We start from the raw sequence: 15,002 nt of genomic DNA, 5'->3' as shown, positions 1-15,002 counted from the left end.
ACGTTCTAGAGTCAGATCAGTAAGTTCATTACATGTTTTGTTTTTTATATGTAGAACAAAAGAGATGAGCATCTGTTAAAAAGAAGAAATGTTCCCCATGATGATGCCTGTGAGGACTCTGATGTGGATGCAGATTTCAAAGTGGTGAGTACATTGGTGGTAATGTATATTGTACTTGTGATTTCTACTAATCCTTGTAATGTGTTTCAAAGCACTTGGAGTGATAGGGGCATTTGATAATGACTGTCATTACATACGTCCTAGTAGTATGGTCTTTAGCAGCAGCCACACTTAAGCAAATTGTAACTGGGGAACCCAATTATAAAGGCATGTGCCACTATTCGTTACATTTTAGTATCTCCGGAGATAACTTTACTGCGGGTCAATGTGCTGAGATAATCATTTCAGTTGGATATTTTGTTGCACAATTCAACCTTGGTTCTGAGAATAAGGCCCCATGCACACGGCCGCAAAAAAAACACGTAATTGTGGACCGCAATACGGTCCGCAATTACGGACCCGCCCGGTTCTATTAGTTGTGGACACCTTTCCGTATCGCTACGGAAGGGTGTCCGTGCTGGGAAATATGGAGCATGTCCTACTTTTCAGATTTTACGGGCTGTGCTCCCATACTTTGTATGGGAGCACAGCCCGAAAATGCGGCCGGCCGTGTGCATGGGGCCTAACTAAGTGGCATTTGGCGCATGTTATTGAATGACCAACACTAATAGGGCTTGTGAGCTTAAGTATCATAGCCCCATTGTTTTGGGAATACATGCAGGACATACTGTAGTTTGTGGACTCCCAATTTTGTGTCTACGAAATTCTTTAATGTATGTGCTGCAGTTTTGTTGCCTAAAAACCAGATTTTTTTTATTTTATTTTTTTTTCTCTCCCTCTACAGCAAAATACGTCCTTGGAAGCAATTGTGCAGGTAATGTAGAATAGTGTATTACTAGTGTGTTTTGCGTTGAACTTGACACTTTTTTAAGTTAACTGATAAATCTTGCTGCTTGTTTCAGAATGCATCCAGTGACCATCAAGGTATTCAGCTCAGTGCTGTTCAGGCTGCAAGGTAAAATAACAATTTCTAAAAATAAATAAGTGTGACCAAATATGATGAAACAGTTTATCAACCCCTTAAAGGGGTTATAGCGTAAGGGCTCATTTAGACGAACGTGAATAACGTCAGTTTGCTGCGCAGGAAAATCACAGGCAGCACACTGACCCATTGATTTCAATGGGGCCGTTCACACATGCAGGAGTTTTAACGCAGCAGATGTCCGTTGCGTAAAACTCACTGGATATCCTATATTGGTGCATTTTCCACGCACCTATCGCCCATTGAAGTCAAAATGTGCGTGAAAATCACGCACAGCACACTGATGCTGATCCGTGTGATTTACGCATCAATTCAATTGAAAATAATAATAATAAAAAAAGATGTGCCACTTGCAAAGCACAGAAGTTTTCACACGCGTGAATCTGATACGCACGTGTGAATGTTGCTTAAACATTGAATTTGTCAACATACGTGTTCTATCGCTTCAGACTTGGGTCTCTTTATTTTTTATTTTATCCTTTGACTCATTGTCTTATCAGATTTTTGGTAACATTTCTGTAGGTGATATTTTCTCCTACGTTTTGAGAACTGTCTTTACAATGTTCAATGGTATATGTAAATGTCACGTGTTCAATAATCCTCTCCTGATCCATTATATGCTTGGAAAGCTCCTTTCAAACCTTACACGATCAGAAATGTACGAGGTGTGATCTCAATTCTGTTATGGCATGAACTCTCCCATTTGGAAAGCTCATGTATTGACTTTAAACATATCTCACACAATAAGAAAAGTGGTCTAAAGTCTAGTAGCGTTAATCCAGCATCTAGTGTTTTACTTAGGAAACGGTGAATATGAACATAACCTTAACATGGCCAAGTGATCTCAAAAGTCTAGTTCCAGTGAAAACCTACCGACGAGAGATCTATCTATACTTTGACTCGAAGGGGTTGTCTGAGAATCGATAATTATGAGTTCTACACAAGATTTGTGACAATTGTCTGATTGCTAGGGGGTCCCCCTCTGGGACACCAACCGATCATAAACAGGTCCCCAAACCCCTACTCCTCCTCACTGCTCGACCCCCGCAGTAAGAGTGCTTGCATGGAGTTTGTCGAGCATGCGTTGAAGGTCTATGGTAATGCTGGAAACAGCGGAGTACAGCGCTCGCCTGTGTCAGTCCCATAGACCATGAATGGAGTGCCAGGCACATTCTTGATCACCACTCAATTCAAGCTCTTCACTGCAGGGGTACACTAAGGAGGATCTGGGGGTTTGGGACCTGTTCACATGATAGGTTGAACTTCCAGGGATCAGACCACTATAGCCTATCCTATGGATAGGTGATCATTTTAGTTTCTAGGACAACCCCTTTAATTGCTATAGTTGAATTGTATTGGCTGTTACTAACTTTGTCCTTTTTTGTTATCAGGAAACTCCTGTCGAGTGATCGGAATCCACCGATTGATGATCTCATTAAATCAGGGATTTTGCCAATATTGGTCCACTGTCTAGAAAGAGATGACAAGTAAGTGTTTCATTTTCTCGTGTTCTAGAGAGGTAATAAATTGTATTTGACTATATAATTTTTTTTTTTTTTTTCCCCCTTCCGTAGTCCTTCCCTCCAGTTTGAAGCTGCGTGGGCTCTCACCAACATTGCTTCAGGAACATCTGAGCAAACACAAGCTGTGGTCCAATCACGTCAGTATACATGAGTGATGTAGTTTATGGGCTTTGACGTGTCAAGCATATGATTAACCTCTGTAGTCTGTTACTAATACCTGTCAGAAAGCACTCCATGTATTAGGGTATGTTCACACGCTTACTAAAAAAACTCCTGAAAATACGGAGCTGTTTTCAAAAGATAACGGCTCCTGATTTTCAGCCGTTTTTTTTTTTAGCAACTCACGTTTTTCGCTGTTTTCTAAGGCCGTTTTTGGAGCTATTTTTCTATGGCGTCAATGAAAAATGGCTCAGGAAGTGACATGCACTTCTTTTTCGCGGCCGTTTTTTTTTTTTTTTACTCTGCCGTTTTTGTTTTTTTCAATTCTGTTATTTATAGATCACGAGTTTGCAGTAGAAGCATACAACATGTCATGACTTGATGATATACAATTTTAACATGAGAACACAAAAAACAAAGGCAGGACCAATGGTGACACCAAGCATCCTAAAAGTCCAACTGAGCGGATTTGACAGCGATCACCATTAAAGGCGGCCTTTTTCTTTACGCGGCCGTTTTTAAAAACGGCCGCGTAAAAAAAACTGCCGGTCGGAACAGAACGCCATTTTTCCTATTGAAATCAATGGACATATGTTTGGAGGCGTTTTGTTTCCGTTTTTTGTTTGTTTTTTCGGCCCGAAAAATGGGCAAAAATAAGCCGTGTGAACATGCCCTAACAGCCATAGTCATTACAGCCAATACAAAGCCATCATCAGACTATCTTAAAGGGGTTGTTCACTTTTTTTATTCTATTAATTTAATTCTAGAATAGGAAATGTACAGTTACTAATATACATGTATTTAAAATTTTGCTCGCATTCCTTTATCAGTGCAGTTGTCTGTCTAAAAATAAAAAAATGGTATAGCCCACGGATTAGTCCATAAAAAGCACACCTAGGATAACTGAATGGACAGTCATGTGACCCACACCTGACCACTGGCATTCAGATAACACTGTCCAGGTATCTAACAGGTAAATAGTAGGTTGTTGGGGGAGAAGAAATCATAAAGTATTTCTACATACAGCAGCATCTCCTGTCTGTCAGTCTGGTGTGTTTTTGTTTTTTTATGTTACTTTATTAACATCACCTAGACACAAACAGTTATTTTATAAATTATCTAGAGACAGTGGACACAGGCAGTGAATCAAATGTTTATCATTAAACCACTATTATTCCTATTCACATAACATGGTGTGTGTGTGTTCACGTGACTGATTCCGTGTCTAGTCATATTCAGTTAGCCTGTGGATGCATTACACAGGACTAATCTGGGCTATACCATTCTACTGTGACAGGGGCCTCATGCACTATAATAAATGTATATGAGCAGAATTTTTAATACGTGTATATAAGAAAATTGATTTCCTATTCTACAAATGAGAAATATTAAAGGGGTTGCCCCTTTTTTTAATGTTCCTCTTATGGGTGCACGTATTGCGCTTAAGTACACAATTTCATCCGCTTTTTATGTAAGCATCTGTTCAATGGCAGATCCAAATGGCACACAACAGACCCCCATTTGTTCATAATGGTGTCTGTCAGGGTACAAGCGTTCTGACCGCAAGATAGCAATGCTCCTATTTTTTTCAGTCAAAAGTGACAAAGCTCCATGGCACCCCTGACAGGGCCAAAAGCACAAATGCAATTTAAAAATTATATTTTTCTCTCCGTATTGTGTGATTTATCCAGCATAGATATCAGCATTTGATTCAAAGAACAAATGGCGCTATTTTATAAACTATATGGCTAAAAGAATATGGACACCTGACATCACACCTATATGAGCTTGTTTGGCATCCCTTTCCAAACCTATGGTCATTAATCTGGAGTTGGGCCCCCTTTTTTGGCTGAAACGGCCTGCACTCTTCTGGGAAGGCTTACCACGTGATTTTTGGAGTGTCTGTGTCTATTCAGCCAAAAGTGTGTTTCTGAGGTCGGCACTGATGAGGTCACATTTAAAGGGAATGTGTCGCTAGAATTTTTTTTTATTTTTTTTTGTTAAACCGTTAGTGATTACACATTTTTCTAATTTTTTCACAAGTCCGGAAATATTATAAATTAGATTCTAATTTAGAACATTTCCATGTGCTGGTCACTAGAGGGAGCAATTCCCAAAATTGCAGCATTAGCATGTGGTAAAGCAACCTCATTGCTTTATGCTGCAAAATTGGAGAAGACACACTCGCTCTAGTGTGCTCAAGCAATCCCCCTCCTTTATCCTGGCTAGTGCCAGGAGAAAGGAGGGGATTGCATGTTCAAACCTCCTACACAGTGTTCTGCCATTTTTTGAGCGAATGCACAGTGTGGTAGGCTTAGATACAGTGGTAATCACACAGTAAAATACAAACATAACTTACCTGCTTCTGCCGCCTCCGCTCCTAGTCCTTGCTTCTCGACATATGGACGGAAGCCGCGACTGGAGGTAGTCATCTTACTGTCCGGCCGCGGCTTCCGGTCCACATGAAAATGGCGCCGGATGTCGCTCGGCCGAAGACCTTCCTTTTGGACTTTGTGGGAGTGGCGCATGCGCTGTTCCCACACAGACGGCGTACGCTATAGTGAATGGAACGGCTCCCGTTCGCATTCACTATGGGGATGTATGTGCCGTATTCCATCTCTGTATGTGTCGTTAATCGACACATATAGAGATGGAAAAAAAAATGACAGCCCCCATAGAGAAGTAAAAGACAGAAAAAAGTAAAACACAAAAACTAAATTTATTTTAATAACACTCAAAGCAAAAAACATATAAAAATGTTTTCCCGTGACACCTTGCCTTTAACCCCTTAATGACCAGCCTATTTGAAACCTTAATGACCAAGCCATTTTTTAAGTTTTTCCATCGTCGCATTCCAAGAGCTATAACCTTTTTATTTTTGCGTCGACATAGCAGTATAAGGTCTTGTTTTTTGCGGGACAAGTTGTATTTTTTAATAGCACCATTTTGGGGGACATATTATTTATTGATTAACTTTTATTAAGTTTTATTTGGTGGGAAATAGAAAAAAACCTGAAATTTCGCCACTCTTTTTCGCGTCTTAAATCTACGCCATTTACCGTGTGATATAAATAACACTAACTTTGTTCAGCGGGTTGTTACGATTGCAGCGATACCAAATTTGTATCGTTTTTGTATGTTTTACTACTTTTACACAGTAAAAACGCGCTTTTTTTCAAAATTATTTGTTTTTGTGTCTCCATATTTGAAGAGCGGTAACGTTTTTATTTTTTCGCCAATGCGGTTATATGAGGGCTTTTTTTTTGCGGGAAGACTTGTAGTTTTTATTGGTACCATTTTGGAGTAGATGCGACTTTTTGATCACTTTTTAATCACATTTTTTTTAAAGTCAGTATTCACAGAAAACAGCAATTTTTCCATAGTTTTTTATTACATTTTTTACGGCGTTCACCATGTGGGTTAAATAATGTTATAGATTTATAGTCGGGGTCGTTACGGACGCGGCGATACCAAATATGTGTAATTTTTTAACTTTTTTTTTTTTTTATATAGTAAAGCATTTTGTAAGGGGAAAAGCTGGGTTTTTCATTTATTTTTTTTTTTCACTTTTTTTTTTTTAGTCAACTTTTTTTTCCCTTTTTTACTAGTCCCACTAGGGGACTATAATATGCGATTCTGCGATCGCTATTCTAATACACTGCAATACTTCTGTATTGCAGCGTATTACTGCCTGTCCGTTTAACACGGACAGGCATCTGCTAGGTCATGCCTGCGGCATGATCTAGCAGGCATTCGCTCCAGGCAGACCTGGGGGCCTTTATTAGGCCCCCGGCTGCCATTGGAGACAGACATCGCCGGGTGTCGGTGGGAGAGAGAGGGAGCTCCCTCCCTCTCTCCAAAACCACTCAGATGCGGTGCTCGCTATTGTGCACCGCATCTGAGGGGTTAAACGGGTGAGATCGAAACTAATATCGATCTCACCCGGCAGAGCAGGGACGCCCCCAGCCCTCAGCTGCCTCTGGCAGCTGAGGGCAGGGAGATTTGACAGCTCCCTGCTCCATTTACTTATTCCGATGCCGCGACGTAAAAAGTCTATGGCATCGGAATAAGGCCCGTTAGTGACCGACGTAAAAACACGATGGGCCGGTCACTAACTGGTTAAAGTCGCTGAGCTCTTTGGTACAAGCCGTAATACTGCCAACGTTTGTATATGGAGATTGCATGGCTGTGTTCTTGATTTTATGCACCTGTTTGAAATGGGCGTGGCTGATACACCTGAATAGTATAGCTATATACTGTCCTATAGTCCATTTATTTTGTCAGTTTAACTCTTGTCTTTACTATTTGTAGATGCTGTCCCTCTGTTCTTAAGATTGTTGCATTCTCCTCATCAGAATGTTTGTGAGCAGGCTGTCTGGGCACTGGGGAACATAATTGGTAAGTGTTCTCTCCAGTACAAATACGTTGATTACTATGTTATCCCTTATTGAGTGTCAACATATTGACGGTGCTTTGTGCAGAAGGAACCCTTCGCGAACCTCATGGCAATTTATTATACAAGCGTGTTTTTGTCTCCCTCTCTTTTTATTCAATGGAAACTTCTATTAACTCTGTTGCACCTATCGGGCTTTGGTCAAACAATGTATTCTAATTTCTTATCAGGTGATGGCCCACAATGCAGGGATTATGTAATCAGCCTTGGTGTGGTGAAGCCTCTGCTATCATTCATCAACCCTTCAATACCCATTACATTTTTAAGAAATGTCACTTGGGTAATGGTAAACTTGTGTCGCCATAAAGACCCTCCGCCACCTATGGAGACCATCCAGGAGGTAAATGCACTTTAAGGGCCAGACATTTTAGCAGATCACATATTAAAAGGGTTTTCCCATGAAGGACATTTAAAACACATCCACAGGATATGTCATAAATGTCAGATGCGGGTTCCACCTCTTGGACCCACACCTATCTCTAGAGCATGGCCGCCTAAACCCTGTTCTTGCTTTTTGTGCTCAATAAAGTTGTTTGTTTTGCAGATTCTGCCAGCACTCTGTGTTCTTATTCACCACACTGATGTAAATGTAAGTTTGACTGTCCCATTTATAACACATTTGTATTATTGTCTCCTTACTGTGCAAAGAAAAATTCTCATAGTTTGCTGTTTTTCCCTAGATTTTGGTGGACACAGTGTGGGCGCTTTCCTATTTAACGGATGCTGGTAATGAGCAAATTCAGATGGTAATAGACTCTGGGATTGTTACAAACTTGGTTCCTCTTCTAAGCAACCCAGAAGTAAAAGTGCAGGCAAGTCTTGGTGTTTTGGCACTAAACAAAAAGTCGAACCTCTTAAGATGCAGCCAAAATCTAATGTACTAGTGTGTGTAATATATATTATATTTTAGCGTTTGCAGCATGACCAGTTTTGCAGGCGATGAGTACAATGTGTACTCTCCAACCGCTGATTGCCATTTTTCTCCCTATTGCTGCACATAGGGAGAAATGTCAATTAGTGTGGAGAGCAGCATGCAAATCATAGGACTCAAGTGCTGCAGCCAATGCCATGAGCCGCAAATATAGCCTGTCAATTCTCCCAAACTACTGCACGCGTCTGACAGACCTCTGAAATTGGCACGTCTGTCGCTACTTCATGCTGACAGATCCGATTTAAATTGGCTTATTGCATGGAAGTTCTTATCTACACAAAGAGGAGAAAATTCCATGTGGCCAATAATAGAAGTCACACGCTACTCCTTTTTTAATTTTAATATTATAAGTTGCTGTGTAACCTCGCTTAACACACTAAGCTAGTTACTATTTCGCTCACTTTATTTTGACTGACCAAATTGTGTTCTACACTGTCTATTTCAACTGTAAAATCCCTGTTGAAAATTGTACTGCCTTTTTTATATACCTTTGCAAAGAATTTGAAACTGCTTATGAAGCCCTTCCATAATTCCTCATTCTCCTGATATATATATTTCCAGCTATTCTCTTGTATCACTTGCATATTATTTCTCTAATTCATTCATGTGTATTCCTGAGACTACACAAACAATTACTTTTATGTCTTTCATTTTAGACTGCTGCCTTGAGAGCTGTAGGAAATATTGTCACTGGGACAGATGAGCAGACACAGGTTGTTCTGAACTGTGATGCGCTGTCACACTTCCCAGCATTACTTACTCATGTCAAGGAAAAGATTAACAAGGTATGTTATTATTGATTACTGTAAACAAACTTTTGTTCTGATAAAGCACAAAACAGACTTGCCATTTAGGAGAGGAATGAGCAATGGGCAGCACTCTGTATGTAGATTGGTGGAGAGCTCAGTGTTGCTATGTATTTGTCTGGAAAACATCTGTAGCAATCTAGAGTTAGGGCAGTGCAATATGCCCTAAAAATATTAAATTCTGGGTGAGGCGGAATGGAGGGCTCGAAACCCCTGGTGATCAGTGGTGGTTGTAGCAGTGGGGCACCCAGCAATCCGACACTTATCCTGGGTGTAGGTGACAAATGTCGTTACTGGGATTAACCCTTTAATAAATTGCTGTGCATGCAGTTCTATTTATGTAAAAGAATGGGGTACAGTTATGTAATATACACCTGATTCACATTGGTACACTGCAGCTATCATTAGTACCACTGGGGGCTCTGCAGCTGTTACTGCTGTCACTCAAGCGGAGTTGAGCTTGAAATAAAAATACTAGATTTATTTGGTTTTTGTGTGAAGTGATGCAGAGCTCACCCAGAGAGTCCAGCATGTGCTGAGCTCCTGTATATCTGCTAAGGAGAGGGGGCAGGATAAAGATGAGCTGTCTTCCTCTATCATTCCCCAGAGATCCCTTAAAGACAGGGTTCTCCTGAGCCATTGATCTATGTCTGCTGAGAACTTTTGTCCCTGCTAGCTGCTGTGTGAGCGGGGCTGATCGTTTGTGTGGAGACTACATGCTTGTTTCCCATGCACCACAGCAAAACAATTTTGCCTCTAAGGCAACTCAACCTATTTTCCACACTACTTACACAAAGTATTGAATCGTTCTATTCACATAATTCCTAATGATGAAAATTGCCTTTTATTAAAGGTACGTAGCCTATATGCTAAAAACAACCGATGAGCCCAGAAATGTTATCACTCAAACAGATCTAATATCTATACTAGAGGGAAACGTCTGCAGACCACTGTGCTGGAATTTATTCTGATCTATGTTAAAAACCATCAACAAAGCCCCCAGACGTGTTTAGCCGAGATGGCGTCCTTAGGGGTACAATGGGACAATGGCGACGGAAACTGCAAGTCTAAGGCTTATAAAACCGTGTAAAACATCACTAGAGCACCAGTGCACTGGAGCCAATCAGGTGACTTTGTGTATCATCTGTCGTTCAGACACATTTAATGCAGCCAATACACGAAGCTCCTACAGGAGCCAATTTCCTCTTACTTACAGAGCACGCTCGGTAGCACCAAAACAGTCTAAGTATAGGTTACGGTGGACAACGCATGCTTCCGTACTTAGTTAAATTTATGATATTCTTAAAGATGGCGCATGCGTGTATCGTCTTAAGTATTAATGGAGCTGATATGTTTCAAAATCCGTCTCCTTAATTGCTGAATAGTTTTCCCTACATACATTTTTGGACATGGGCAAATAGCCCCATAGACAACTCCAGTACTTTCCATGCACCACAGCGTCCCTTCCGATCTTGACACTATTAATTCGATTTCACTATTTTTGTGTCAAAACAGAATCGTGAGGCGCCCTTAATGGCAAATCTGATGAAATGAGTTTTTCAGAGAGAACTTATGGGCTTTCCTTAGGATAAAGCATCAATATTTGGTGGGGGTCCGACTGTCCGAGCCCCTGCTAATCGGCTGTTTTAAAGGTGCCGTGGTACTCGTGTGAGCGCTGCTTCCCCTTCAATCCCTTTACTGCTCTGAAACGCTGATACACTTGTATGTAGCGGTGGTCGACGGTATTAGCCTTCTCCCATTCAAGTGCAGAACTGCCGTTTACCTGTAAAACTGGGTGGCCATTAACAATTTGAAAACCGTGCCAGTTTCCTGTAAAACTGCATGCCGGCGCTGTTTTCAGCCGCACTGTGGCTGCTACTTGTGAACTCCACAGCTTTAACATCTTGATTGAAGTGAAATTTAATTTTGCCATATCATTTAAAGGCTATGTAAAACTTTTGGGGCTGGTTTGGTGTTAGTGTTTTGTTTTTGTTTTTTTAACCCTTTCACGACCAAGGACGAAAATGCACGTCCTGGTCGGCTGCTAGTTCCCGCACCAGGACGTGCATTTTTGTCCGCATTTCAAACTGTCACTCTGTGTAAACAGAGTGACAGACGCGCGCTGACAGCTGTCCTAGACAGCTGAGACATCAGTCTCGCCGGACAGCGGGCCATCGCCGCTGCTTTCGACAGTTAACCCCTTAAGTGCGGCGACGGATTGCCATCGCCGCAGTTAACCCCTTAAGTGCGGCGACGGATTGCCATCGCCGCATTTAAGTGGTTTGAAGTACATCGGCAGCCCCCACGAAGTGATCGTGGTGGCTACCGATGCTTGTCACGGCAATCGGAGGTCAGATAATGACCTCCGGGTTGCCATGTACGGAAGCCTCGGAGGAACAGCCTCCGGCCGTTCCTCCTCTGCTTCCTGTCAGTGTGACGGTCACGTCACAATGACAGTTGGAATGCATTACACTACGTGTGTAGTGTAATGTACTCTAGCAACGATCAAAGCTGCAAGACTCATAGTCCCCTAGTGGGACAAGTAAAAAAAAGTAATAAAAATGTTTTAAAAAAAGTGTAAAAATAAAAGTTATAAGTTCTATAAACACAAAATGCTTTTTTTCCTATAATAAGAATTTTATTATAGAAAAAAAATGAACACGTTAAAAAAGTACACATATTTTGTATCACCGCGTTCGTAACGACCCCAACTATAAAACTGTAATGTTATTTTCCCCGCACAATGAACACCCCAAAAAAAATCAATAAAAAACGACGACAGAATCACAATTTTTTTGGTCACCACCGCTCCCTAAATAAAGAATAAAAAGTGATCAAAAAGTCGCATGTTCCCAAAAATAGTACCAATAAAAACTTCTATCCGTCCCGCAAAAAACAAGCCAATACACAGCTTTTTTTGACTAAAAAATAAAAAAATTATGAATATGGTGACACAGAAATTTTTTTTGTTTATAAAGAAGTCATTTTATTGTGCAAACGCTAAAAAAAAAGGACCAATCCTATATACATATGGTATCGCCGTAATCGTACCGACCCGCAGAATAAAGTAAAAATGTAATTTATAGCGTACGGTGAGCGCCGCAAAAAGAAAACCTAAAAAACGGTGTCAGAATTCCTGTTTTTTGCTCAGGATTGCAAAAAAATGGAACAAAAAGTGATAAAAAAAAAAAAATCGCATGTACCCCAAAATGGTACTAATGAAAACTACAGATTGTCCCGCAACAAATAAGACCTCACAGGGCTCCGGTGGTGAAAAAATAAAAAAGTTCTGGCTTTCAGAATATGGCGATGCAAAATGTTCCAAAAGCGGATAAGATCGGGTGGCATTTATCAGTGCGACACCAGTCACATATCTATGAATTCTTATTTATTTACCCCATTATTATACCCTCTTATTATACCCTGATGTATCCCGCACAGATTACACATACCCCCACATTATAAACTGAAATACCAGCGAAACCCAAAACAGAAAAACTACCAAGCAAAATCTGCACTCCAAAAGCAAAATGGCGCTCCCTCCCTTCTGAGCCCTGCAGTTTGCGCCCACACATAAGGCGTCGCCATACCCGAGAGAACCCGCTTAACGTTTTATGAGGTATTTGTCTTCTGTGGCACACACTGGGCACAACATATTATGCACTAAAATGGCATATCAGTGGAAAATTGCAATTTTCACTTTGAACCATCCGCTGTGCACTAACCTCTTTAGGCACTATGACTTAATTGCCCGTCATGGTGCGGCGGTTGATGTATGGAGCGGGCTCACGTGCTGTGCCCGCTCCATACGCTGCGGGTGTCGGCTGTGTATTACAGCAGGCCCCCTCGGTACTAACAGACAGGTACAGCGATCGCTCTGTTACAGAAGCCTGTAAGAATAACAATATACTGCAATACATTAGTATTGCAGTATATTGTACCAGTGATCCAATGATCGCTGGATCAAGTCCCCTAAGGGGATTGATTAATAAAATGTGTAGAAGAATTATAGTTATTAGTAGTGAGATTTTTTTTTTTTTTAAAGTTAAAAAAAACAAAACACCTTTTCGCATTTTTCTTCTAAAGTAATGTCAAAAAATGAACAAAATTGGTATCGCTACGTCCGTAAAAGTCCGAACTATTACAATATACCATTATTTAATTTGCACAGTACACACCTTAAAAAAATTTAATAATTGAAACCGCAGTTTTTGTTTTTTTTGTCACCATCGCTCTAAAAAAAAAATGTAATACAACTTTTGAATCACTTTTTATGTACCAAAAAATGGTACCAATAAGAACTGCAGCTCCTCCCGCAAGAAATAAGCCCTCACACCGCTCTATTGATGGAAAAATAAAGAAGTTATGGCTCTTGGAAAGCGGGGAGGGAAAATCTAAAATAAGAAAGCAAAAACTGGATCAGTCCTGAAAGGGTTAATTCATTTCTAATGAAAAAACCGTATGACCCCATGTGGGGTATTTCCGTACTCGGGAGAAATTGCTTTATAAAAAATGGTTGTTTTTTTTCCTCCTTTATCCCTTGTGAAAATGAGAAAATTCAACATTTTAGTGGAAAAAATGTTGATATTAATTTTCGCGCCCTAATTCTAATAAACTCTGCAAAAGACCCGTGGGGTGTAAATGCTCACTATACCCCTAGAAAAATTCCTTGAAGGTTTTTCCAAAATGGGGTCACTTTTGGGGGGTTTCCACTGTTTTGGTCCCTCCAGTGCATTGCAAATGCGACATGGCACCGAAAACCACTCCAGCAAAATCATAAATCCAAATGGCGCTCCTTCCCTTCTGAGCCCTGCTGTGGGTCCAGTTTATTACCACATATGGGGTATTGTCGTAATCGGGAGACATTGCTTTACAAATGTTGGGGTGCATTTTCTTCGTTATTCCTTGTAAATAATAAAAATTTCTATGTTTCAGAAAAAAAGTACATTTTAATTTTTACAGACTAATTCCAATATATTTAGCGAAAAACCTGTGTGGTCAAAATGCTAACTATACCCCTAGATAAATACCTTATGGGGTCTAGTTTTCTACATGGGGTGGTTTGGGGAGTTTCTATCGTTCTGGCAGCTCAAAGCTTCTCCAAATGTACAGTGGGGCCTAAAACATTTTCAAGCAAAATATGAGTCCTGAAAGCCTCCGGGTGCTCCCTCCCTTTCGGGCCCTGTCGTGTGTCCAAGCACTGCATTAGGGTCACAATGGGGGCATTTTTGAAAACAAGAGAAACAGGGTGATATATTTTCGGGTGTGTTTCTTCATTCTCATGGTCGCTTTACACAGAAATCGGTCTTCAAAGTGATACTTTTATGAAAAAAGTGAAATTATATTTTTTTTTACGCCTGCTTTGCATGAATTCTTACAAAAAAACTGTGGGGTCAAAATACTTACAACACCCCTTAATAAATACCTTAAGGGGTGTAGTTTTCAAAATGGGGTCACTTGTGGGGGTTTCCACCATTCTGAGACCTATGAGCCTCTGAAAACCTGGCTTGGTGCAGGAAAACAAAATGTACTTCAAAATGTATAAAATGATTACTAAATTTGTAAGGCCTCATGCACACGACCGTAAAAACTCCCGTTATTACGGGTCGTAATTACGACCCCTAATAACGGGCTCATAGACTTCTATTGGCGACGGGTGCCTTCCCGTTTTCTCACGGGAAGGTGCCCGTGCCGTTGAAAAAGATAGAACATGTCCTATTTCAGGCCGTAATAACGGCACGGACAGTCCATAGAAGTCTATGGAGCTCTCGTAATGACGGGTGGCTACATGTGTGCACCCGTCATTACGGCAGCGTTGCTAAGCGACGTCAGTAAATAGTCACTGTCCAGGGAGCTGAAAGAGTTAACTGATCGGCAGTAACTCTTTCAGCACCCTGGACAGTGACTACCGATCAGTATAAACCTGTAAAAAATAAAAGACGTTCATACTTACCGACAACTTCCTGCTTCCTCCAGTCCGGTCTCCCGCCCGTTGCCTTCGTGACGCGTCTCTCTCGACGTCCTGGAT

General features: G+C 40.9%; 1 protein-coding gene across 3 annotated transcripts in view; it reads left to right on the top strand.

The window, feature by feature from the left end:
• The window catches only part of KPNA4 (karyopherin subunit alpha 4), a 57,037-nt gene that overhangs the window by 24,438 nt on the left and 17,597 nt on the right, over positions 1-15,002 (top strand). For all 3 annotated transcript variants that reach the window (XM_075861565.1, XM_075861563.1, XM_075861566.1), the window contains 10 exons: positions 55-144; positions 905-934; positions 1,023-1,075; positions 2,494-2,589; positions 2,677-2,762; positions 7,096-7,182; positions 7,408-7,577; positions 7,782-7,826; positions 7,918-8,049; positions 8,825-8,953. In XM_075861565.1, the coding sequence (XP_075717680.1) occupies positions 55-144; positions 905-934; positions 1,023-1,075; positions 2,494-2,589; positions 2,677-2,762; positions 7,096-7,182; positions 7,408-7,577; positions 7,782-7,826; positions 7,918-8,049; positions 8,825-8,953 (918 nt within the window). The remainder of the gene's footprint in view (positions 1-54; positions 145-904; positions 935-1,022; positions 1,076-2,493; positions 2,590-2,676; positions 2,763-7,095; positions 7,183-7,407; positions 7,578-7,781; positions 7,827-7,917; positions 8,050-8,824; positions 8,954-15,002) is intronic.

Source organism: Rhinoderma darwinii, chromosome 4, assembly GCF_050947455.1.
Source record: "Rhinoderma darwinii isolate aRhiDar2 chromosome 4, aRhiDar2.hap1, whole genome shotgun sequence".
Classification (NCBI taxonomy): Eukaryota; Metazoa; Chordata; class Amphibia; order Anura; family Rhinodermatidae; genus Rhinoderma; species Rhinoderma darwinii.
This window is presented reverse-complemented; position numbering and strand designations above follow the sequence as displayed.